General features: G+C 38.4%; 1 protein-coding gene across 2 annotated transcripts in view; it reads left to right on the top strand.

Moving 5' to 3' along the window:
• Window positions 1–19,450, top strand: part of LOC131153239 (DNA-directed RNA polymerase 1B, mitochondrial-like) — a 50,618-nt gene extending 31,168 nt beyond the window's left edge. For both annotated transcript variants that reach the window (XM_058105409.1, XM_058105410.1), the window contains 8 exons: window positions 349–433; window positions 683–835; window positions 1,709–1,783; window positions 16,800–16,889; window positions 16,981–17,028; window positions 17,393–17,507; window positions 17,595–17,698; window positions 18,712–19,450. In XM_058105409.1, coding sequence (XP_057961392.1) covers window positions 349–433; window positions 683–835; window positions 1,709–1,783; window positions 16,800–16,889; window positions 16,981–17,028; window positions 17,393–17,507; window positions 17,595–17,698; window positions 18,712–18,822 — 781 coding nt within the window. In that variant the 3' untranslated portion in view covers window positions 18,823–19,450. The remainder of the gene's footprint in view (window positions 1–348; window positions 434–682; window positions 836–1,708; window positions 1,784–16,799; window positions 16,890–16,980; window positions 17,029–17,392; window positions 17,508–17,594; window positions 17,699–18,711) is intronic.
• Window positions 19,451–27,403: the final 7,953 nt, after the last annotated feature.

Raw genomic sequence — 27,403 nt, 5'->3', positions numbered from 1 at the left:
TGAAAATGCTGATACCTCAATCTTGTATGGCATAACTCATTATTTTTTCCCAGTTTGAACAGTTCTGACAATTTAAACTGATTAGGTGAACTTTTTCACATTTTTTTTTTTTTCTGAACAGAACTGGTTTGAGCAAATTAATCCAGTTTGGGATGTTCAATTGGTTTAAACCAATTTCTGTGTACCCCTACTATTTTGCACATTACTTGGAATGGTTCCGCACAGTATCATTTAGCTGCCTGTCTGGATGCCTATCATTTGAACTGGAGCAATATCTGAAATTGTCCCAGGACGACATCATGTCAACTTATTGATCTTGACAGATGGAACACTGTTGTTGCAATGTAGAGTTCTTGAGATCATGCGTAGGGATGCAGAGCAAGATCCGGCAACAAATCCGAATGCATTGCATGCTAGGCTTTTAATTAATCAGGTACTGATGTTGTTTCTCATGTCCATTAAACATAAAGTTAATATAATAAAATAATGTTACTGTCAGTATGGCAACAGCCCCAGCCATGAATGATTCTCGCTGTTTCTGTTGATTTTGCCAAGCAAGTAGCTTGTGCTACTCATGTACAAATATGATAGCTTTATTTGGATGTAATTTAAATTATCATAGCTGTCCTTGGGGATGCTTGATTGAAGAAATATTACTAATAGTTCATTATTGAGGCTGTAGGTGGATAGGAAACTGGTCAAGCAGACGGTGATGACATCAGTATATGGTGTCACTTATGTTGGCGCTCGTGATCAGATCAAGCGGAGGTTGAAGGAACGTTGTGCCATTGAAGATGACACAAAACTGTTTGGTGCAGCTTGCTATGCAGCGAAAGTAAGGGGTTCAATAGTTTGTAATAAAAATATATGCATTAGATTGTTTTTTCATGGATACATATGATGCTTTTCCAGAATTGGCAAGTTGAGTAATTTTAATCCGATGATTTAACAGTCCCTTACCCTTCTCAAAGGGGCCAAAAAGTGGGGAAAACTAGAGAAACCCTTTCTATGGTTCAACTGGAAAACTAGAATGTATAGGTTCAGTATTGACACTAAAAACCCCCTTGTGCTTTTCAAAATTGTGTAACATGAGAAACTTGCTAATCTTTAGTAACAAAACATGCTAGTAAGATCAAAATACCAACATAATTCAAATGACAAATTATGATTGGTTAATTTGATAAATACTCACACAAAGCTCAAGGCTTTGTCCCCTTGCCAGTGGCAAGCATGTCAAACCAATGCACTGCATAGCTACTTGCAAGCTTGTTGGTGCTGATGCCATTGAAGGCAGTGGGTGAATCTATGAAGGGTGAGGTGGCAACCAAATATTGGCTGATGGAGTGGTGGGCAGCTGGGTGGGCATAGGTGGCCCTATCCAAAGTGATGTGGATGCACTGGAAGGTAAGTAAGGGTTAAGCCTTGAAGTTTGTGTATATATTTATCCAATCAATTACATTTTAATTTGATTAATCAATTACATTTTGAAGTTTGTTGTTGTAGTGTAGATATTTTCGCCTTTTCAACACTTGTAAGAGAAAATAACGGGGTTTGCATGGTTTTACAATTTTGGGAAGCACAAGGATGTTTGGTGCTTGTAATGAAATCACAGAGGGGTTTTCTGTAATTTTACAAAAAAAAAAGAAGAGTAAAATAAAGACATTGATCACATAACATATGAACTAACTGTATTTTACCATACAAATAGACCACTCTCACTGCCTTGGGGGAAATGTTTGAAGCTGCACGAAGTATCATGAGCTGGCTTGGTGACTGTGCAAAGGTGAGTGATTCATTTTGTGATCTATTTGCTTAGCATAAACTGTTTTGTTTGCAACCATTGGTGGCTTCCAGAGCAAGAGCCATGTGCAGAGATTTCAACCCAATGTTGATGAAACTGAAAAGTCTCACCAAGGAATTTGCTAGAATGAAAATTTTGATAAGTTTTTTTTATTTTTTTTTATTTTTTGGTGCACAAGGGTGGAGGAGGTGGGGCATGAGGTGTTTTCGGTTTGCATGAGGGCTTTTGTTTTTGTTTGTTTGTTTTTTTTTTTCCCAGTTTTATTTTTATTTCTTTATTTTTGCGGTTGGGTGGTGGTGGTGGGGGGTTGGTTTCTTCCTGATTTGGATGGTTCTTACTTGCACTTGAATTACCTAGAGTAAAATCTGCAAAAATACCTTTGTGCATCTTTGTACCTAGCATTCCGTCTAGGGATGATAGTTGTTTCTTTAAATTGAGAATATAGACATAGTTTTTATGATGTTTTCAAAGTGGAAGTGCTTAGCTCTTATGATATTGTAGTTGCATGAGGGGAACAGTGCTTGGGGTTGAACTCCAAATGTTACAATTCTCATCAATACTACCATAATATCCTTTCTGCCCTTATTTTGATAAGTTTTTTAGAAGGCGTTCTTGAGGTGCACATAAAGTTTTCAGACAAAATAGCCCCGAGGTGTATTTCAGAATGTGATACGCATTTTGAATCTGGGCATACACCTCAGGCAAAAATTTGCGCCTTTCATGCCTTAGTGTTTAAGGCGCACGCCTGTCAGTCCCCATTAACTTGTTTTTGAAATATAAGAAATATGTTTAAAAGAACATAAAAAATCAATTAGGGCAGTAGTGCCCTTCAATCGTTTATTCACAAGCTCCACAGACCCTTCTTGACAGAGCTGCTCCTTCGACACAGCAGCTCCCTTGACGACGCAGCCTCTCTCCTACAGAGCTCTGTCGATCTTCTCCAGCGAGACTGCTCCTCCAACGCCATTAAATCTCTCTGGCAGACCATGAGTCTCTCATCTCTTTTCACCTTCAGCGATGCCGCCTATCTGTTCTCTCATCTCAACAAACTCTCTCCATCTCTCATTTTGAGTCTCTCAATAGTGATTCTGTCTTCTCTGCACTCTTTTTATTGTTCTGCACCCTTAAAGTGTCATTTTTTCATTTTACTGGGTGCATGAGCACTTTGTTGTATCATTGCAGTCCTTGGGCATGTGGCTTGTGCGAGGATATTAGCTTGGTTTATGTGTTTAGACTTTAGTTTCTTTTCCTAAATTATTTCTTAGTTTTAAAATCCAGACAACAAAATTTAAAATTCATTTTAATAAAAATTTCATATTGTTTTGGTATATATAATTTATTTTTATACTTTTAAAATAAAAATTTAAATTCTCAATGCCTCAAGGCTTATGCCTTGCCTTATCTGGGGTAAAAATTTGTAAAAAACGCCTCACCTTATGCCTTTGCCTTTTAAAACACTGATTTTGATCAGTAAGCAACTTTTAACCCTCCAATGTCTTTTGGTCCACAAGGAATCTGCTAATTCTTGTATTTATTTTTAGGATAACATGTAATATATTTTGAGATAACTTCGTTAGTTGGTCTTGTTATAGGCATGGGGATAATTGGTTTTGACATCAGAAACTGCATTAGAGAGTTAATTCGTCTAATTGTTGATTTTGTTCTAGCCTGTAGAGTGGTCAATGTAGTTGGCTTCCAAAACTGGACAGATTATTGATTTTATCATTTCTTCATGAATGGGAGTCAATTATGCTCAAGCTCATGTAAGCTGAGGAAGGAAGATGTTTAAACCAGTTGACAATTTGATGGGAGGCCAGTTAACCAATGAGTTAGTCACAATTTATTTTTATTTTTTTTATAGAAAAAGAAAACAATCATTATAGAGGAAAGACTGTACAAAGAAGAGAAGAAGATCCTCCTATGAAAAGAAGAAACGAAAAAAGAAGAGAAATAATCAAAACAAAGCCTCCTTCCAATCTCTGAAGAATTGATGAAGGCACCTCTTAAAACAGCCTGCTGCAGAAGACCAGAGAGAAGCCAAGTACTAAATCCTATCCCAAAGCAAAGTACCTCTGACTTCCTCTTTACTGAGAAGATACGTGCATTCCTTGCCATCCGAATTCCCCATAAAATTTCAAAGATGCCACAGGTCCACAAGCCCATGAAACTAAACCATCTCCGCTTGTCCAAAGATATGCAATAAATCCTCCACCAAATTTGGGAAAATCCATTTCTCCACCAAAACAGCGAACAAGTTCTTCCAGATCTCCCAAGTGAAGAGCAATGCGAAAATAGATGCAATGCAGGTTCTAAGCTATTTAAGCACTAGAAACAAACATTTGACGATAGGCCTCCTACTCTGGAAAATATTATTGGTGTTTACTCGATTAAGAACAACTAACCAAATAGAAGCCTTGGTCTTAGAGGGAGACTTTAGCTTTCCAGATAAAACAATGAAGGGGAAAGATAAGGCTCTGATCAAATGCTTAAAGAACGATTTAGAATAATAGAATCCTCAGGAAGCCAAACCCAATTCCAATTATCTCTCTCACTTGAGAGATGGCGACCTTCCAACAAAGCCAGCAAAGAGAGTTCCTTGAGCTCCCTATCATTTAGATGCCTACAGAAGTTGGAATCCCAAGTAGTAGAACCATGTGAATTAAGTAAGCAATGAAATTATTCTGTGCTGAAGAGACATGATATAGACTAGGAAGTAAATGGACTACATAATTTCCCACCCATGTATCTTCCCAGAAGAGGATCTGAGAGACATTGAGCACAACATTGTTTATATAAGGAATAATCAAAGGATTATTCCTTATATAAATAATCCTTTGAATATGCCTTCTTTTTCAACCCAAAAAAAGGAATAATTAATTATTCCTTATATAAATAATCCTTTGAATATACCTTCTTTTTCAACCCAAAAAAAGGAATAATTAGAGGATAAATCTGAGCAATACTCTTCCAAGGACTGTCCATAGAACATCTTAAACCCCAATTACTAACACACCCAGTAGCGCTAAGCTGAATTTACTTCTTATAACTTTATGACGAAGGGAGTTCTCCTCAAAGAGAAAGCGCCACAGCCACTGATCCAATAAAGCAGTGTTTTTAGATTTCCAAGACCCAAATCTCCTTCCACCTTAGATCAACACAAAATCTCCCAACTAACTAGATGATCAATGGAAATCCCTCATTACTTTTTCAATTTTCTTAGAGAGAGAGAAGCCTGAATAAGGGTGATAACCACCTAGAGAAAAAATTCCAACAATTCAAATTCTTAGACACTCTCTCCACTACTGGATCCCAAAACCCAACTGGTGTAGGATTACCACCATGGATCTCCTGAATAAGACAAGGGTCACTCAAGAATGCCACACCCACCTGAGGAAATAATATTTAATGATTAACTGCATAGTATATATTAATAATGATTATTAGTGAATTTAATTTTTAGTAAATTAATAAAAGGCTTATAGAAGTAAAAAACAGATGTAGTTAGTATATATATTTATTTATTAAAGATTCATATTATTTGGATTTAGGTAGTCTATTCTAAGATTTGTATTGGTAAATTTGCATATATTTTGGTTGGCAAATAACATTTAATAATTAACTGCATGGTATATATTAATTGTGATTATTAGTAAATTTAATTTTGGTAACTTAGAAAAAGGCTTAGTAAGAAAAAAATAAAATTAGTTAATATTTATGTTTAAATAATGTTTAAGAAAAAATTGTTTTTGATGACTAGTTTACTACATCATTAGTTAGTAAAAAGAATATATAAATTTTTGGTATTACCAAATATGTATATTTTAGCTAAAAACGAGTAAAAAGTATTTAATAATTACATATAGTTTACTTTTAACTACATATTTTGCAAGAAATCCTTTTGATTTCTTGTTTTTGATGCAGAATCAAAGTAGAAGGTTGGGAGTTACTACCCATGAACAGGACAGTTGCATGATTCAAAATTTTCAATCTAAAATCTTGTTTTTCAAGATGGTATGGTAGATTTAAAGTTTAAACCCTTACAACGTTAGATGAAACCCAGGCTGGGCCAGCCAGTCCAACCGTGTTCGACTATAACAAGTGATCATGCTGTTCTGCTTAACTGCTTCTTGTTAACCCTGAAATATCTGATTTGAGACGAGGTGGTGTTGACCTAGCTGATTGGGTTAGACCTCGGCCTGGATCTGAGACCGCTGGTGGGTCAGTCCGTCCCCTTGCACAAAAAAAAGAAGAAGTAATTTTCCATGTATTTGCTGTTTGTAGAATTTGAATTGAACCTTGGACCTCGACACAGACGAGGAGCAGATTTACCAAGTAAATAATACATATGCACAACGGGTAATGCGCATGTAGGCCAACATTAGTAAATTTTAATTTTTTTTGTTTGCCTTTCAATATTTGTTTGACTTATAATAATAATAATAATAATAATAATAATAATAATAATAATAATAATTTTAAAGAATGGTAAAGTACTAATTTTGTCTAAAGCCATGGTTGTAACAAGGCCCTTAGAGCCTGTAATGTAGATGTAGTGACTTGCACTTGCGAAGAGAATGTTGCAGCCACTTTTTTCCTCACTGAACTAGCAGTCTGAAACAAGATTGTCCCTCTAAATGTCTGTTATGAATGTTAGTAGGATGGACAACAAACTTTACATAAATTGTTCTACATTTATTTAGGAAACAAATCTGTCAAACCTACCATAAATTGTTGTATAGTTATTTAGGAAACAGAGATGTAAATATCTTTCTTGAATTAGGGGTCAATGCTTTATGTTAGGAGATGCTGTAATTAGGAAATACTGTAATTAAGGGATATATTTTAATTAGGGAAAATGACTTATATATAAGAAAAGGACCACCCGATTGAGGGTCATCGAGCAAATCTGACATGGTATCAGAGTAGGCCATGTAATAGTGAGATAATTGAGACTACCAACTAACTGTCGAAACACCATGGGATCAGGAAGGAGATCCCCCTCCTCGTCGATACTTGACATTCACTTCCAATGGGGTATCCATGGAAGAGGAGTCCTGCAAACCAGACAAGGAAATCAAGTCCTCCGTGTATTTATGTTGATGTAGGAAAACCCCAGATGAATCGGACTGAACTTCCAAACTGAGGAATTACTGGAGAGGACCAAGATCCTTCATATGGGAGGAATCGTGAAGATGTTGCTTGAGCTGATCAATGAGAGCAGAATTAGTCCCAGTGATGACAATGTCGTCGACATAAACCAGAAGAAGAACAATACCAACAAAAGTCGTATGAAGAAACAACAAGGAATCATACTGACTTTGGATGAAAGAAAACCGAAGTAAGGTAGCGCAGAACTTATCAAACCAGGCCTAGAGAGCCTGTTTCGAACCATACAGAGAGCACTTCAGCTTACACACATTCAACGTTGACGACGAGCAGAGGCCCGGAGGAGGTGTCACGTGTTAGGAATTAAGAACAAATTCCCGAAACCTGTGAGAAACAAAATGGAGAAAGAATATACGTCAAAGAAAAATCAATCACACGCACAAGACAGTATTTACGTGGTTCGGCAATTTTGCCTATGTCCACGGAGTTGCAGGGATTTCACTATTATCAGGAAGAAAACACAGAGAGTGCGGTGATACAATGCTCTCCCTCTTGCTCTCTCGCAAGTGCGATCGCTTAACCCTAATCTCCCAAAATAATGATTTTATATGTTGCAGACAAGGTTTCGAATGGGCTACAAAATGGGCCCAAAAAATTTTCCTGGTTACGGCCCAAAAAATTCACTCCATGAACTAAGCCTTAGGATAAAAATCTCTCATTAAAGAAAGGTCGGGTCATCATCCAGATTTAACGTTACTAAGCTCCACAAAAGCCCAACAAATCTTCCACTTGGAGACTAGTTCAATCACCAATATTGTACTGCAAATCCTCTAAATGAACAATCCCTCATCCCTGCAACTCATCCTTTTGTCCTCAAGCTAGAAGACCAACTGAAGTTGCACACAGTTTCAGCTTCTCAATAGTAACACCCTTAGTCAACATGTCTGTCGGGTTCTTAGATCCACAAATCTTCTCAAGTATTACCAGCTTATCTTCATTAAGGTAATGGATAAAGTGGTATTTGTCTGTATATGTTTCGATTTTGAATGAAAAGCCGAATTTTTGGCAAGAAAAATTGCACTTTGGCTGTCACTGTGTAGAATGCCCATCTTCTGCTTCTTACCCAATTCGTCTAAGAAACCATGTAGCCAAATCATCTCCTTTCTAGCTTCAGTTGTTGCAACATACTCAGCTTCTGTAGTGGACAAAGTAACAATCTTTTGTAAGTTTGAAGCCCAAGATATAGCTGTACCACCTAGAGTATATACAAACCTAGTAGTACTCTTTCTACTATCATTATCACCAGCAAAATCAACGTCTACATAACCCTACAGTTTCAAACTTGCACCTGTGAAGTAAAGACATGTATCTGATGAACCCCTTAGATATCTCAGAATCCACTTGACTGCCTCCCAATGCTGCTTTCCTGGCCTACTTATGAATCTGATTACAACTCCCACTGCATGTGTAATATCTGGCCTTGTACACACCATAGCATACATCAAGCTGCCAATAGCTGAGGCATAGGGCACCTTGCTCATATGGTCCCTTTCTTCTTCTGTCTTCAGTAACTGTTCCTTGCTCAGTTTGAAATGACTACCCAAGGGTGTGCTCACTGGTTTAGCTTCATTCATGTTGAATCTGCTGAGAATTTTCTTCATATACTCTAACTGTGAAAGCTTCAATGTACCATTAGCCTTGTCTCTAATGATTCTCATTCCAAGGATTTGCTTTGCAGCTCCCAAATCCTTCATTGCAAACTGTTTTGACAATTGCTTCTTCAGATTATTAATCTCCTCAATGCTAGACCCTGTAATAAGTATATCATCTACATATAACAGTAAAATGATATAAGAATTGTCAAAGAACTTAACATAACAACAGTGATAAGCTTCACATCTCTTGAACCCAATTTTATGCATAAAACTATCAAATTTCTTATACCACTGTCTTGAAGCTTGTTTTAGACCATACAAGCTCTTTCTCAGTTTGCAGACTAAATTCTATCGTCCCTGGACAATGAACCCTTCTGGCTAAATCATGTAGATGTCTTCCTCCAAGTCACCATGAAGGAATGCCGTTTTCACATCTAACTACTCAAAATGTAGATTTTCTGCAGCCACCATTCCCAGTACCAGTTTGATTGTCGCCATCTTCACAACTGGAGAAAATATTTTTGTGAAGTCAATGCCTTCCTTTTGCTGAAACCCTTTGACAACTAATCTGGCTTTGTAGCGCTTGCTACCATCATGTTCGTTCTTAATTTTGTATACCCACTTGTTGTGCAAAGCCTTCTTCCCTACTGGCAATTCAGTTAGTTCCCATGTCTGATTCCCCAACAAGGAGTCCATCTCATCCTTCATGGCTAACTCCCACTTGCTTGAACTTTCATCCTGTAAGGTTTCATCATAACACTCTGGCTCACCACCATCAGTTAGCAGAAGATAATTTAAAGCAGGTGAATAACGTTGTGGAGGTCTAATGGTCCTGGAAGATCTACGGACCGCAGCTACAGGTGTATTCTGATTTGCTTGTGATTCTACATTCTCCTTATCATCTTCACCTCTTTCCTGGACAATACTTTCAATCAACTCATCTAAGTTAACAAACTCAGATCTCTTTTGATCTATTGTTGTGATATCAGACACTACAGTTGACCTGTCATTGTACATAACCTTTTCATTAAATATCACATTTCTACTTCTGATGATTTTCCTGTTTTGTTTATCCCAAAACTGATAGCCAAATTTTTCATCACCATAGCCAATGAAATAACATATTTTGGACTTTGCATCAAGTTTACTACGAGCATTAGAATCAATATGAACATAAGAAACACAACCAAAAACTTTTAAGTGAGAGAACTTTACCTCTTTATCACTCCAAACCTCTTCGGGAAGTCTGAACTCCATGGGAATTGAAGGTCCTCAGTTTATCTAATAAGCTGCAGTACTAACAGCATCAACCCAGAAAGTTTTTGGTAGTCCAGCATGCAACCTCATACTCCTAGCATGCTCATTGAGAGTTCTGTTCATACGCTCAGCCACACCATTCTACTGTGGTGTTTCACGAATGGTTTTTTCCATTCTGATTCCATGTGCAATACAATACTCTTTGAACCCTCCATCTATGTACTCTCCTCCATTATCCAACCTCAAACACTTCACTTTCAAATCTATCTCTGTCTCAAGCATAGCCTTCCACTTCTTAAAAGTTTCAAATACATCATATTTATTTTTCATAAAATAAACCCATACCTTTCTGGTTGAGTCATCAATGAAAGTAACGTAGTACCTTGAGCCTCCAAGGGATGCAACGGGAGAAGGCCCCCATAAATCTGTGTGCACTAACTCCAATTTTTCAGCCTTCAGTATTCTGCCACTTTTCAAGAAACTCACTCTTTTTTGCTTTCCTAAGATGCAGTTTTCACACAAGTCAAAATCAACGGACTTCAATTTCGGTAGTTTCCCTTTTGACAGCAGCATCTTCATCCCTTTCTCACTCATGTGACCAAGTCTACGGTGTCATAAGCTTGTATCAGTACTTGCTTCAGCAACTGCAATTGTATCTCTTGGACTTGAGGTCATGTATAGAGTACCAGATTTCTTTCCACGAGCCAATACTCTGGCTCCCTTTGTAACCTTCCAAGTGCCACCAGCAAACAACATCGCATGCCCTTCATCATCAAGCTGTCCGACAGAAATCAAATTCCTTCTCAGGTCAGGAATGTCGTACTTTCTCCAGTAACCAAACAGACCCATTGGGCAATGACATTCGGACGTTTCCCATACCCACAACATCCAAGGCTGTACCATTAGCCAAATACACCTTACCAAAATCTCCTGCTATATAGTTCTGTATGATTTCATGATGTGAAGTGGTATGAAACGAAGCTCCTGAGTCCAAAACCCAATCATCAAGTGGACTGTCTATTGCAAGAAGTAGTGCATCCTGTACCTCTTCTGTTACAGCATTAGCAGAATCATCCTCATTCTTCTTCTTAAGACTTTTGCATTGTCTCCTAAAATGACCCGTTTTCTCGCAGTTCCAACATTGTCCCTTTTGGCCAAATCTAGATTTACTTCTGTTTCGATTATAGTTTCTGAATTTTGATCTACCTTGATTTGAATTTCGGTCATTACCTCTGCCTCTTGTCTCAAGGTTTAGGCCAGAACTAGATCTTGAGGTTTCACCCGCATCTCTTCTGCGAATCTCCTCAGCCAGAATTAAATCCCATATATCATTATACTTCAGTTTTTCTTTTCCAGTAGAGTTGCTTAGTGCCATCCTCATTGCCTCCCAACTATTTGGCAACGAAGCCAAAACGATCAGTGCATGAATCTCATTATCAAAATCAATTTCTACCGACGATAATTGATTTGTGATAGTATTAAACTCATTCAGATGTTGTGCTACAGATGCATTTTTTGCCATCTTTAAATTAAATAATTTCTTCATCAGATGTACCTTGTTGTTTGCTGACGGTTTTTCATACATACCAGACAAAGCCTTCATCAGATCTGTTGTAGTCTTCTCCTTCACGACGTTGTGTGCAACGGACCTAGACAGAGTTAATCTTATAACTCCCACTACCTGTCTGTCAAGGAGAGTCCATTCCTCGTCCTTCATTGTGGCAGGTTTTTCTCCTAGAAGCGGCAGATGTAACTTCTTCCCATAGAGATAATCCTCGATCTGCATCCTCCAGAATCCAAAGTCTGTGCCATCAAACTTTTCCATTCCAGACGCCTTTCTTGCTTCCTCTGCCATTGCTTCCACTCGAATCTAACCCTAACCTCTGATACTAGTTGTTAGTTTTAAGAATAAATTCTCGAAACCTGTGAGAAATAAAATGGAGAAAGAATATACGCCAAAGAAAAATCAATCACACACACAAGATAGTATTTACGTGGTTCGGCAATTTTGCCTACGTCCACAGAGTTGCAGGGATTTCACTATTATTAGGGAAGAAAACACAGAGAGTGTGGCGATACAATGTTCTCCCTCTCGCTCTCTCGCAAATGCGACCGCTTAACCCTAATCACTCGAAAATAATGATTTTATATGCTGTAGACAGGGTTCCGAATGGACTACAAAACGGGCTCAAAAAATTTTCCCAGGGATGTTGCCCCCGGACCCCCATGAGTACAGCCCAAAAAATTCACTCCATGGACTAAGCCTTAGGATAGAAATCTCTCATTAAAGAAAGGTTAGGTCATCATCCATATTTAACATAACTAGGCTCCACAAAAGCCCAACATCATGTAAACATCTTCCTGTAAATCACCGTGAAGAAATGCGTTCTTCACATCCATCTGGAAAAATGGACCATCCCTGAGAGGCTGCAATGGCAATAATAGTACACACACTGGTCATTTTAGCAACAGGAGCAAAGATCTCATAGTCAACCCCATACTCTTGGCGGTTACCAAGGGCAACCAAATGAGCCTTATAACGGTCCATAGATCCATCAGTTTCACAGAAAAAACCCACTTACACCCAATTAGCTTGATATGAGAAGGACAAGGGACCATGTCCCAAGTCTGATTTTCTTGAAGAGCTTGAAGTTCTTCCTGCATAACCTTTCTCCAACACTCATGTTTATCAGCTTGTGAATAGGAATTAGGAATCAACACAGTTGATAAGGTAGCCGTGAAGGAGGTATGAGGGAGACCATACCTATCTGGTGGATGAGAAGCACGGCCAGATCATCGAGGAGGATGAAAAACGGGATTAGGATCAAGTGGCAGATCAGACTCAGGAAGGAGTAGAGTTGGCTGACGGCGTTCATACACAAACCACGCTTGAGGCGTTTAGGAGGGCATATCAAATCATCAAAGTGAGGAAAAACAGAAACTGCAGGAGATGATGTAAGAGAACTAGGAAAGAAACATTGATGCTCAAAGAAAACGACATTACGAGATATATGAAATTTATTGGAAGAAGCATCATAGGCACACAAATCCTTTTTGAGATTAGCCATATCCCATAAAGGCACATTTCACAGATTGTGCAGAGAGTTTGTGATGTTGATGTGGAGGTAGATGCACAAAACAGACACAGCCAAAAGTGCGCAAGTCAAGAAAGCTAGGGTGCTGTTTATGCAGATGATAGTATGGAGAGTTGAAATTTAGCACTTTAGAAGGCAACCTATTGATCAAATATACTGTTGTAGCACGAGCGGTGAAAAACAATTCCTTTGTGACGAAGAAACTCAAGAAATTCATGAGACATCTATTCTTCACCAGAATCAGATCATGAAGTCTTAATGCTAGTGGTAAATTGATTCTCAACATATGCTAGAAACGATTTGAAAACAGCAAAGACTTCAGACTTATAGCGCAGAAAATATACCCAAGTATACCGATTATAGTCGTCTATGAATGTCACAAAATATTTATAATGAGCATGAGAAATGACAGGAGTAATGCCCCATACATCACTATGAACTAGGTCAAAGCAATTCTTTGCCCTACACCCGGAAGAAGGGAAGGGAAGAATCTTACTTTTTCCGATTTTACACGTAGAACAATCAAAAGACAAAGCATGAGGCAAAGAAGAATCATTTTTTCCCAACAAATCAGAATTCAGCTAATGAGATATAACAACATTGTTTGGATGGCCTAAACGTTTGTGCCATACTTCACAATTATTGGAAACAGTAGTACAAGCCAAAGAAATGATACTAGGAATGGAAGAGTATAATGGAAACAGTCTCCCAACTTTAGGCCCCTTTGCTGTTGTCCTCCGAGAGACCGGATCCTGCACATGACAACCATTACTAGAAAACTGAACATTATAATTATCATCCACTAATTGTCCAACCGAGATTGGACTCGTAGAAAGCCCGGGCGATACAAAAATATTAGCAAGTGACGGTGTGATATCACCAACCCCAGTAATCGGTAAAAGATGGCCATTAGCAACTTGAATATTAGAAGAACCAGTGTACTTATGAACATTGCTAAGCATATCAGGAGAACTGGTTATGTGATTAGATGCAGCGGAATCAACAAGCCAAGATTGAGAGGGTATAGTACCCTTACCTTGCAGCTCTAAAGCGGAAAATGCGATACAATTATTTGCTGCACCATTTCTTGTGTAAAGGCAGGTGTAGCAGCACTGGAAGGTGACACTGGAGCGAGATTTTGAGTGCTGGTTGCCCACCCGAAGTGTGGCCAGTAACAGTAGCATGATAAGCATTCACTGGTCGGTTTTGAGGACGTGTTGGGCATTCTTTGATTATGTGCCCCTTCTGTTTACAGTAGCTGCATAACTTTTTAGCACAATGGGCAGCAATATGCCCATAATCTTTGCAACTGTAGCATTGAACCGTATGCATGTCTCGACCCCTCCCCTTGCCTTGAGCAGCGTATGCGACAGCGTTCTCTTGTGGAAGCAAAGATTGAGTCAAAGGACATTCCTCTCGAATAAGTGCTCCAAAACACGCATCAAGAGATGGTCAAGTATCCCTGTGCATCAGGTTGGAACGAATAGACTCGAATTCTGGCCTTAGTTTCATTAAAAAATGGTCTCTTTTGCTAGCTTCATGGACTGCTTGAACAGTGGAGAGAGACTCGGCTGACATGTTGGCATACACAATGTCGGAAAGTTCAGCCCAAAGATTCTGAAAACCACAGAAATATTCCTGAACAGAGAGTATACCTTGGGAATAGGCTGATCAGTTTCCTACTGAAATCGCCGGTCGGAATGATCTTGATGATAGACCTTTTTCAACTACTCCCACATCGATTTAGCTATCATGTAAGGCCTTAAATTGAGTATAAGCAGTGGATCAACAGACCCAAGAATCCAAGTCATCATGCGAGCATCTTTCACCTTCCATTGAATCAACTTTGTAGGATCGGTAGGTGCTGGATTACTCACATCAACATGACCCCACAATTCCTTTCCCATGACAAAAAGTTGAAACTGAAACTCCCAGGTAGCATAATTCTTCCCTGTAAATGGAGTTTGAAAGACTTCTGAGTTGGAGTTGTTAGTCATAACTAGAATCTCTCGAAATTCACCAAAAAACTGCAAACCAGAACCTGCACCCAAGAAACCAGAGCCTAGAACCACAAAAATTGGACCAAAGACAAGGTTGATTCAGAGAGTGGCTCTACCATGTCAGATTTGCTCGATGACCCTCAATCGAGTGGTCCTTTTCTTATATAGAAGTCATTTTCCCTAATTACAATATATCCCTTAATTACAATATCTCCTATTTACAGCATCTCCTAACATTAAGCATCCTAATTACAGCATATCTTAACATTAAGCATTGACCCCTAATTCAGGAAAGATATTTACAGATCTGTTTCCTAAATAACTATACAACAATTTATGGTAGGTTTGACAGATTTGTTTCCTAAATAAATGTAGAACAATTTATGGTAAGTTTGTTGTCTATCCTACTAACATTCCCCCTCAAATTGATGCTGGTCGATCAAGAAGCATCAATTTGCCAACAAGTAACTGATGAGGTAGTCGTGTCATAGCTTTGGTGAAGACGTCTGCTATCTGAAGGTCGCTTGAGACATGTGGAAGAGAGATGACCCGAGTATCGACAGCTTCCCGAGTAGAATGGCAGTAAACCTCAATATGTTTGGTATGCTCATGATGGACGGGGTTTGTAGTGATCTGAATAGCACTCGTATTATCAGCATGAAGAGGAGTGGGAGTAGACTGAGAAAAACCTATGTCTCAAGCGACCTTTAGATAGCGGACGTGTTCACCAAAGCTATGACACGATGGCAAACAACGGAAGAACGGGAAAGATGAGGGAGAAATGTTTTTATTTTTTATTTTTTTTTTTTGGGGGGGGGGGGGGAATAGAAAATAAATAAAATCTCATGAAAGATGATATAAGGATAAAAGAGTGAAAAAATTAGGTGATTACATCCTCAGATTCTTTTTTAAGTCATTAATGGCCAAGTGATAGAGAAGTAACAAGTCTCACCAAAACTATATCATCGCTGGTAATTTTATTTTGCCCCTTATTTTCTTATTATATCTCTGTTATGGGGTTTTTGCTGATCTTTATTTTAACACTTAGAAGTTACTGTGGACATCAATTTTGACAAGGGAAGTATGGTGGTTGTGAGTCTTATGCCTATAAAAAAGTAAAGGAGAAGAAACATTATGTGTTTGAAGAAAGCAAAAGGATGCTATGGAGTAGGGATAAAACAAAGATCTTTATTTTTCACCGTTTTGATGAAGAATTCAACTTTGGTTATCATTTATGGTATATCTTACTTTATATAACTTTTAGGCAATTTCCCACTTAATAGGCTTTTTTGTTCACTGTTTTAGAGATTTGATTAGAGGCTGTTCATGGCTGGTGATTGTCTGGAGGCAGTATGTTAGATTCCTTTGGTTAATTTAATTGGAGGGTTATGTACACATACAGATGAAAACAACATACACAGCAGCCATTTGCCGTTGGGCATTTGGTGGTTAGTTCTGTAAAAACGTCTCCTTTCACTCTTCTTTTGTCCTCATAAATAGATGAATTGAATATTAATTAAAGGAACACACTTCTGCTGGAGCCTTTGTGCTTGTATGTTTCGTTAAGAATGCATAATTTGATGCGCTTGTTGTGTTATCTCACATGAATTAATCCTGATTAAATGATGAAAGGATACACACGTTAACTGATTTTTATCACTCAGAATATGGGACACTCAATTTTCAGAGACTCTCTATCACCATTTGAAATTAAAAATCTCACTGTTGAGTTGAACAAAGAAAATAGATGGCGAGTGCCTAATCAAATTGATCGGGTAGTCTGAAGTTTTGTTTTTAATTTGCATCTCACTTCTTTCAGTGTCGTTTTCTGACAAAATTGTGATTATATCCTGCATTAACTAACCTCTAAATTGAATATAAACAGATTATAGCTTTAGAGAATCAGGCTGTGCGGTGGACAACCCCTCTTGGACTCCCTGTTGTGCAACCTTATCACAAATTAGGAAGGCGTCTTGTAATATTCTCATACATTTATAGAACATCTGAGGTGGCCATAGTTATTCCCATTTCTTGTTAATGTAGAGATGTGTTGTATTTGGATGCAGATTAAAACTTCCTTACAGGTTTTGGCACTAAAACAAGAATCTGACAAGGTAGTTTTTCCAATTCCTACAACCCTGTTCTGCTTTGTTGATATTTATGCCATTAGAAATTCTAGAATAGCAGTTGAAAATTGAGGTTTATCCAGGACTACTGATGCGAGGATTTGATTCATACATATGTTGTTTTTTTATTTTCCTTTTCCTTTCTCATTTTATGTAAATCCTGGGAGAATTTTCTATCAGAAAAAGATAATTTTGTTCAAAATTATTCACCAGTGTAATTTGATTGTTGATGGGGTCACAAACTCGTCTTTTTTTTTCTTTTTTTTTTTCATTTTACAGTAATGCCTTTACTCTTATGCATCAAGTTTCTAAATACAAATGTTTCAATCCCATTTTTTCCATATAATAATAGGTTATGGTTAGGCGGCAAAGGACCGCTTTTCCTCCAAACTTTGTTCACTCCCTCGATGGTTCCCACATGATGATGACTGCTGTTGCCTGCAGGAATGCAGGCTTGAATTTTGCAGGTCTTTTTATGGATCTCCTCATGCTTTATTTCTGCTATATATGAAAATTTTCAGTTCTAACTTATTCGGAAACACTCATGATTACAGGAGTCCATGATTCATACTGGACACATGCATGTGATGTGGATGAAATGAACAGGATACTCAGGGAAAAGTTTGTTGAACTCTATGAAGCCCCAATATTGGAAAATGTACAAGATCTCTAATCTCAAATGCTCTGCAGCTTAGATAAGAAGTCTATTTTAAATTATTGATAGAATACACTTTCCATATGCCTCATTTGTGTGTGTGTGTGTGTGTGGATAGGATGGAGCCATCATAGCATTATTGACCCCATCCCAATTTGCATAAAGTGCCCCTTCTTCCATCTAAAATATTCTTTATATCAAATATAATAATTAAGGAGTAACATACACTGTTATCCATGCCGGGATATGACTTGACTTTATTCTGCAAGGCTTCTTTTTTGTCAATGTAAGCCCATTTCCTTGGCCCAAAGCTGATGTTTTAAGTAGACACCTCTTTACTAGATAATTTTGCTATTTGACAGAAACCTGTTTAAATTATGTCTGCATAAATCTGGAGAAAAATTCTTGGGATTATCTTGATTATTTTGTTGGAAACATGTTTAATTGGCAGGAATTGTTATTTTGATTGTTAGTTTTTTCCTTTTGTTGTTATGTTTACTTCATAGGAGGGTTTCTTATCCTCTTTTTTGTATATTCATTGTTCTTAAATTGAATTCTCTTCTTTTTCTATTTAAAAAAAAAAAAAATGTAGAGAATTTCTACAGATTTTTATTTGAAATTGGCATGAAGAGAGATGTGTCACTGTTTGAACTCTTGTATTATGTCTTCATTCACCACATCCCCATATGGCGATATTAGTGGGCCGGGCTGGATAGGGTATGAGCCTTTTTGGATGCTGAGGGAAACACAAAAAGTGACGAAATTTCTTTGGTGAATTGGCATTGATTTGTATAAAAGAAGCAATTAGGAATTCTTGTATAAAAGGGATCTTTATAATATTTTTTTGCCAATTTGAGGAATAATGTGAATCCGGCTGCCTAGGGTCTAAATGGTTGGTCAAAAAATACTAGACTGAAATGACTTATCATATTTGAAGGTGATATCGTCCATTCTGAAAATCTGTACTTCTTGGTGTGTAGGAAGTTATTAATTTGTTTGTGATGGCTTGTGTACAGTTGTTGGAGGGCTTTCAGAAGTCTTTCCCGAAATTGAATTTCCCTCCCTTGCCAGAGAGAGGAGACTTTGATCTGAGAGAGGTTTTGGAATCTCCTTACTTCTTCAACTAGTAGCTGGCTGCTTCGCTTGCTAGTTAAAAGAATTGTGGCACTATCGGTACTTTTCATATGGGTTTTCAGTCTCAACATGATGGCACTTCTATATTCTTTCATTCATTGGCAAAATGAAAGCCAGGCGTCTCCCTTCAAAGAAGAAAAAACAGGGGATTGGGCTGCTCGCCGCGACTTTCGCAGGGGGACTCTCTTTGTACATAGTATCATTTTTATTCCTACCTTGACTCCTGGATTCGGCTGCAAGGTCTCAGGGTCCTAAATTATGAGATGATTGGATAAATCAGGGGAGCCTGCGCAACGTGTGGCTGCGGCGAAGCAACAGCTTCAATAATATTGTATGGTGTAACATAGCTGCTTGTAAAATAGAGGAATAGTTAATTCACTGGAGAAGGATGAATACATCCCTGGCCAGTTTAAACGTCTTATTGCAGCTGATGAGCAATAAATCTCAGCTGGTTTTGGAAAATTGTGTAGGCTTGGAGAGAGAGGACATAAACGTGGTCGACTAATAGCATTTCATTTGTCCCATCATTTGATTTTGAACATTTTGCTGTCAGACTTGTATTGTTGACATTTTTTTGTTTTTTATATGATCCAATTTCAAATATTCCGAATATAGAAAACAGTGTTGGTCTTTTCTTGCGAAGTTTCTCAATGCACTTGTTGCAAGTTAGGAGTACTTATTTGGTGCACGAATCAACTAAATCTTTATTGAACAATAAGAATACAAGCAATGCAAATCCAAAGCAGCACACCATGAAAAAAGTGAAGGCTAATGTTGTGAAACCTGACCGATAGAAGGAAAAGCACACTTTCACAATGAAAAGAAATAAAAATAATAAAAATGATCTGTGTAATTCAGCTCTATTGTGTAGTACGTTGCCTTAGATTTCAAACACGAACCCAAGAAAAAGATAATTAGCTTAATCAATCAAAATGATGTCAAGCATAACATCGAATCAATGAAGGCAACTGAAGAGGTTTAAATTCAGATATGGTCCGTTCAATCTCCAAGAACCCGTAGAAAAGTCAAATCGCAAAACTAATTGCTGGAGAAGTTAGTGGCTAGAGATATAGAGAAAGCAGTCGAGACTTTTTTCTCTCCCTTCGGCGAAGACTTCCATTTTTCACGTTGGCATTTTTAGTGGGGTGGTATCGGTCTTTCGCATTAGCCTATTCTATCTGTCCTAGTCGAAACATGAGACGAGATGATAGTTGTTGCCACGCTAATCCGATCCACTTTAATTCAATTCAATCTTGCAAATCTTAGACATTGCACCAAACACACCCTCAATGTATGAGTCAATAGCAGTGAAAGGATGAAGGAAGAAAGAAATAAGTTGGGCTCTTTAGATTTACCTTTTCCGTAAAGGTTCTTCCCATCACGTTGAGGTGAGCTGGTATGGTAGTTTTGGGTAGTCATCCTAAACTAATTACAGGATATAGAAGAGGGTTTTAACTGTTTGTTTTGGGCTGCTTGTTTTGACTTTAACTTCAGTGTTGGATCACATTAGAGTAACATTGTTTGTCAGGAAAAATTAGATAATATATATATATATAAAAGAGCTTTTTTTGAGTCAAAATAAATGAGAAAAAGTCTTTAAAGATCTTGAAAAATTTTAGAAAAATTTTGAAAAGCCTTAGAAATTTTTTATAAAATTTGAAAAAAACTAGGGATATTTTAAAAGACTCTTTTACTCAAAATTTGACAATTTTTCCCGACTTTTGCCAGGGTGCCTCCTAATGATTTAAAAAAGGGCAAAAGAGGTATTTCAAACCTCACCTATGTTAGCTTTGAGAGAGGTTTGTCTTACAAGATCCCCTTGTTTGGAGTTTTTATTAGACATTCCTAAATCGCACTTTAATTTACATTCCCCCTTTAATTTCTTATTTATTCCTTTGTTCGCTTTATTTTTAAAGAATTAATTAAATATTATTAAATTTAATTTAAGGATATTTCATAATTAATTAGGTACCGTTTGTAGAACGGGTGTGTAGTAGGTGTTGATACCTTTCCTTTGCATAACTGAACTCCTAATCCAAATTGTGGTAAAAACAGACCAAGACTATTGGTTTCTTGGTCTAGGATTAGTGTAATGACCAATCAAATGAGTAGTAATTAGGTATCCTAACCACAACTAGGTAAATAATAGGTTAGTGGTGACTCTATAAAAATTATAATATTATTATTCCTCGTCATTCTGGGCCCTTTTCTAGGAATGTTGCGATAGCTTTGCGACTCTGCTGGGGAAATTAGAGAGTCGAGCCATTAATTTGTTATGAATTATCCCTAATATGAATTTAATAGTCTTTTGATTACTCCATGATATTTTATTTGTGAATATGGATATTATTACATACTTGTAAATATTTTGATGATATACATGTTGTGTATGATTTATGAGCATGTGCAAATTTTGATGAAGTGTGAGGATTAGGGGGATAGACTAATTATATGAGCACACACACACTTTCACTAGCCTCCTACCCGAGCTTTCCCTTTCAAGATTAGATAGGGGTGTAGTACCGTTAGCTCTCATGAGACAAGGTCTTTGAGGGCGCGTGAACCACTCCACTCAATTTGTACGTTGTCCAAAGCCCTATTGGGTGAGGATAGTGAACATGCTGGGAACCTTTGACCAATAGGGAATAAAGCTTGAACCACCCATATTTAACTATAGCTTCTCCTTGAAGATAAAGCCTTGGTGAAAACCTTAAGTGATAAATCCGCTTGAGGTTGGGACAAGTGCTCCATCATTCTTCTCATAACTGGATTTAATTTGTGTAGTGCTTGGATAAATTCATTGATATGTTGTCTTATATTTTTTGCATTCATATTAGGCGCACTCCTACCTTGCCAAAATTCAGAGGTGGCCCAAAATTACCCCATGGATAACTTAGTGGTGGTGCATAAGGAGGAAGAAGCTGTAGTTTAGTCATATTTTGAACCCTAGTAGAGTTGTTAAGGGGATAATCTAAATAAAGAGGCTAGCACAATGCTGCTAGCTCAAGTCAGGATTGGTACCATATTGAACCCTCTAAGGGAATTGAGGAACGTTTGGGCTAGTTGGATAGTTGAAAGGCGTATGAAGTTCTTCCGGCTATATGATCACATCGGATTTTTGCGACATGTGGTAGTGAACTTAGAAGTGATAAATGTTTTGGTGGAATTCTGGAACCCCTCTTATCACTACTTTACTTTTGAAGGGGTAGACATGTCTCCCACTATCGAGGAGCCTGATGAAGACTTGTTCACCTTATGAGATGTATAGATACAACCCTACAGTGACTTTCAAGAGGGAATTAGGTAGGGTAATCGGGATCAAAGCTTAGAAAATAAACCAAAAAATCGAAAAAGAGGCTAAAAAGATCACTTGGGAAAACTTGAAGACTTTGATGGAAGGGGAAGAGAAAGAGGAAACCCACGTGAGTGTACTAGCCCTTGGCATCTATGGGTTGGTAATTTTTCCTAAGGAATTGGGGGTTATTGACTAAGAAACAACCTCCTTTATGTCTCAAATTTAGAGTAGTATTAACTCGATACCTAGCATCCTAGTAGAAATGTTCCGGTCTCTCAATTATTGCAGAGTCAAAGGAAAAGGCCGATTGAGATGTTGTCTCCTAATGCTCTATGTTTGGTTCATGAGTCATACGCCATGCAAAAAAGGTTATTTTCATCCCGTATTCTAAGGTCTTCGAATTCCTCTTGCTGATTTTGAAAAAGCCAAATGGGAAGAGCATCCGAACAAGCATGAATGGGATGAAAGAATGCGAAACTAGGTAACGAAGGGGGTTGTGTGGCAAGCTCCATAGATGGGACACGACAACATGATATACAAGTGTAGATAACTTTCATGGGTCCCATTAGTAGGCCCATGGGGTAGAATAGCCTACGCTTCTCTTATGTTCAGAAGACAGGTGTGGTCTTGTCAATGCATACCTATGGCGCATGAACTTAGTGATTCAAAGTTCACATATGAGCATGAGTGTACTGAACCAGGAGAAATTATGGCATTTTAAATAATAATAGAGAGGGAGAAAATAGAAATTTGAAAGGAAAAGAAGGAGGCAGCAGGCCTCGTTGATGAACGCTTGGCCTCGTCGATGAGGGTACGTTTCGTTGACGAGAAAATACCGAGAGAGGTTTTGGGTGCCTCTGAATTTTGTCGACGAGGAGAGAGCTCGTCTACGAGTTGTCTTCATGACCTCGTCGACGAGGTGACGTGGCTCGTCGACGAAGGCAACTGTATAAATAGTGGTTAAACGCGATTTTTCATCTTAATTTGGCCGCAGAATTCCTCTCTCTCCCTCCTTTTGGTTCTTCTTCCTTTTCTCTCAATTTTTGGGCCCGTTTTCCACTGAATTGACGATACGAAGCCACCATGACACTCCTAGGAAAGTTCTCCACATATCTGCTGGAATGGATCATAGGTGGGTCGAGTTCGAAATTTTTTCCAGATTTAGGGTAAGACTTTCTACTCAGTATTTGGCTAATTGACAGTTGTAGAAAGCGTAGTATGCGTAGAAATACTGAAGTTTAGTTCTGGGAAATGTCATTTTCAGGGTGTTGAACGGGAAACCCTGCGAGTGTGAGACTGTTTATTTTAGGGGCTTTTTAGGAATCAGGTAAGGGGATAAACTAAGCTAGTTATTTTATGAAAATGTATGTATGTTATTACAACATCTAATTTTAGGAAAATAAATATATTTATATGAGATTTATATTTGGAAAATACTACTGAAAATGACGGTATGTTAAATATACAAAAAACCTAGTTCGTGTGGCATGAGTAGAAATTATAAAGAAATACTATTTTCTAGGAATGTGATAAAGATATGGATTTTTATAATGAAAAATCGGCATACGGGGCGAGATTTTTGTATGTTTGCCAGCGTATGGGCCGTGCTATGGATATGTTTTGCCGGCGTATAGGCTGTGCTATGTATATGATTTTCTGGTGTACGGGCTGAGCTATGTATATGATTTACCAGCGTACGGGCTGAGCTATGGATATGTTTGCCGGCGTACGGGCCGAGTTATGAATATGATTTGCCAGCGTACGGCCTGAGCTGTGAATATGATTTGTCGGCGTACGGGCCAAGCTATGGTAAAATATGAAATATCGGTGCACGAGCTGATGATTTTCATGATATACGTATATATGCAAAATGATATGATTAATTTGATAATTAATGGTAAGAATTATCCATGTATCACAGTTTTAGTATATGCTATATGTTATCAGAACTTGGTTGGTTTGGTTTAAACTAACACTTGTACGGTACCGATGCTATGTGTTCATGATTTATCATGATATTTATGTTAACGCTGTTGTACGGAGTGGTGTGACATTGGATGGTCGATGTGATTTTAAGAAGTGTGTGAGTGCCCCTGGTGTACGAACCAGGTCTGGCAGACCCATCGGACTTATAGCCTGTACTCTTGACTTGGTAGTGGTTGGCCAACCATTGTCAGATCCCGCCTTCGAGCCACACAACCCAGTCAAATGGGGGTAATACATGACAACAATCAGCTAACCTACCAAGATTGTTTTCATATTATGTTATACGAGATGAATTATATTTATGAAAATCATGTATGTTCAGCAATGATTTGAAAATATATGTTTCCTAGATGTGATATAGACAGTTATACTGATATGTTTATGTATGATTTTATATAGAACACATAAATATTCATATTGTCACACACTAGTATTAGTTTATTTCCCTTACGGAGAGGTGTCTCACCCTTAATTTCATAAAAATTTCAGGAGCCCCTGATAGGAGAGCGGATAAAGCTCCGTTGATATAGTACCGTTGATCTGCCTTCTCTGAAGGCTAAGTTTTGGTGGGAACAGTTGGATTTTGTGGGAAATGTCCCTAGGTCTTTCTTATTTGGGATGTGTATATAATGGATGTAGTAACTCTAGTATTATGATGAATGGTATTGTGTATGGTGTTATGAGGTATTATGATTTTTGTATTTCCTGCTGCGTAGGCTTCTATTTTTTATTTCTGTCATATCCCTGGTACCCACTGGTTCAGGTGGATTATGTTTTTATTAAATTATGAAAAAAAAAATTATGGAATTTAAGTAGGTCGTCACAGTTTGGTATTGGAGCTTAGGTTGCTAGGTTCTGTAGACTTTAGAATTCAGCGGAAACGATACCATAGTATAGGATAATGATTTAAGGTTGTTCTACAATCTAGAGGCAGAACTTCCGTGGTAGTTTCTATGTTTTTCCTGCAGTGACAATTTCAAGAAAATTATAGTAAGCTATTGTCGGGTTGTGTTCTTGGAATGTAGGACTAAGGTTAGAGATAAGTTTGGAATGTTAGAATAAGAGGTTAGGTTAGATGGGTAAATTATGAGGATAGAATTTCTAAGTTGTGTTTGTTGTTTTCAGGATGGATTCAGGAGGAAGTAGTGCCCATGCTAGTGGCAGTGATTGAGTAGGGCCATCAGGTGCAGTTGGGACCGGCTCTGATGCAGTATTATGTAACGTGGCTCAGCAAGTTATGGCTGAGATCGCTAGGAGCTTTAGAGAATAGGGTGGTCCGCCGGAAGGCCATGGGTACACTATCGAGAAGTTTGCGAAGATGAATCCTCTGAAATTTTCAGGAGGAGTCGATCCTGTAGCCGCTGAGGATTGGATGCAGGAGGCCGAGAAAGTCTTGGTCATATTGCAGTGTACCGAAGAACATAGGGTTCTCTTCGCCACCTATAAATTGACATGAGAGGCTGAGAGGTGGTGGATTACGATGAAACTCCTGGAGCAGCAGAGGGTGACTCTATAGCCATGACATGGGACCAGTTTAAGGAGTTGTTCTTCGATGGATATTTTCCAGTTACTGTTAGGGAGGCTAAGGTGGAAGAGTTCCTGAGTTTGAAATAGGAACAACTATCTGTCCAGCAGTATGCAGCGTGTTTCATCGAGCTTTCTCGTTTCACCACGTACATTGTCCCTGATGAGGTGAAGAAAGTGAGGCGGTTTTAGAGAGGCTTGAGGTAGAGTATATTCAAGCAAGTGGTGGTGTTACGAATCCAGGATTTTGCTGAGCTAATCGATAGAGCAGCTTTGGTAGAGGTTGGTGAGCGGCTGGATGCAGAGGAGCAGGGGCAGAGGAAGAGATCTACATCTACAGGTTATCAGTAGGGTTATAAATCGGGTCAGTGGAGGAGAGGAAATCATGGTAGAGGATGAGACAAGAAACTGGAGGACGTGAGGTTTAGGCAGTGCAGGGTCCCCCTATCTACCAGACTTGTGGGAGGAGACACTGGGGAGAGTTTCGTGCAAGTGGAGTTGTCTGCTACTGCTGCGGTAGGTAGGGTCATATGGTGCGAGACTACCCTACACCACCAGATGCAAATTTAGCTCCCAAAGCATATCAAGGAGGTTATCAGGCGTCACGTGGGGGCCAGCAGAGGAATATGGCTCCAACCAGGATGTTTACTCTAACGCCGAGTGAGGCTGAGACGGTAGGTGACGTGGTGACATGTATGGTTATTATGCTTTCTTTTAAAGTTATTGCATTATTTGATTCAAAAGCCACACACTCGTTTGTGTCTTCGGGGTGCGTTAGACTATGTCGGGCAGAAACACAGTTGTTGAATACTAAACTGTTGGTATCTACACTGAATGGGTCGGTAGTGAGGTGTAGTAGGGTACTCCGGGATTGCTCAGTTGATATTCAAGGGGAAATCTCGTCTGCCGATTTAATAGTGCTAGATATGCATAGATTCGATGTAATATTTGGTATGGATTGGCTAGCAGCTAATTTTGCCAGCATAGAGTGCCATTCACAAGAAGTGATATTTAGACCTATGGGATGAGCATAATTTAGGTTTGTAGGGTCGCGAGTGCAATCCCCTCCGTAGTTAGTTTCAGCTATTCAGGCCAAAATACTAATGCTGAGTGGTTGTCAGGGGTTTGTGGCAGTTGTGAAGGAGATGTCAGAGAATGAATTGAAACTTGCTAGTACGCCTGTAGTGAAAAAATTTACAGATGTTTTCCCAGATGAGTTACTAAGCTTGCCACCCGATCGTGAGGTAGATTTCCCTATTGATCTACTTCTAGGTACAACGCCGATTTCTAAAATACCTTATCGGATGACGCTAGCGGAGTTAGCAGAATTGAAGAATCAATTGCAAGATTTGCTTGATAAGGGCTTTATACGACACAGTGTATCTCCTTGGGGAGCTCCAGTTTTGTTTGTAAAGAAGAAATACGAGTCAATGAGGATGTGCATAGATTATAGGGAGATTAATAAAGTGATGATCAAGAATAAATATCCTTTACCTCGTATAGATGACTTGTTTGATCAGCTCCAGGGTACACGGGTGTATTCAAAGATTGACCTAAGATCTGACTATCATCAAGTGAAAGTGAAAGCAGAAGACGTCTCGAAGGCGGCCTTCAGGACCAGGTACAAGCATTACGAGTTTCTTGTTATGCCGTTTGGTTTGATGAATGCTCCTGTGGTATTTATGGACTTGATGAACAAAGTCTTCCACCAATACCTAGATCAGTTCGTTATAGTTTTTATTGATGATGTACTGGTCTATTCGAGGAGC

This window comes from Malania oleifera, chromosome 4 (genome assembly GCF_029873635.1).
Source record: "Malania oleifera isolate guangnan ecotype guangnan chromosome 4, ASM2987363v1, whole genome shotgun sequence".
NCBI lineage: Eukaryota > Viridiplantae > Streptophyta > Magnoliopsida > Santalales > Ximeniaceae > Malania > Malania oleifera.
Note: the sequence above shows the minus strand (reverse complement) of the source record. Positions and strands in the feature narration are given on the sequence as shown.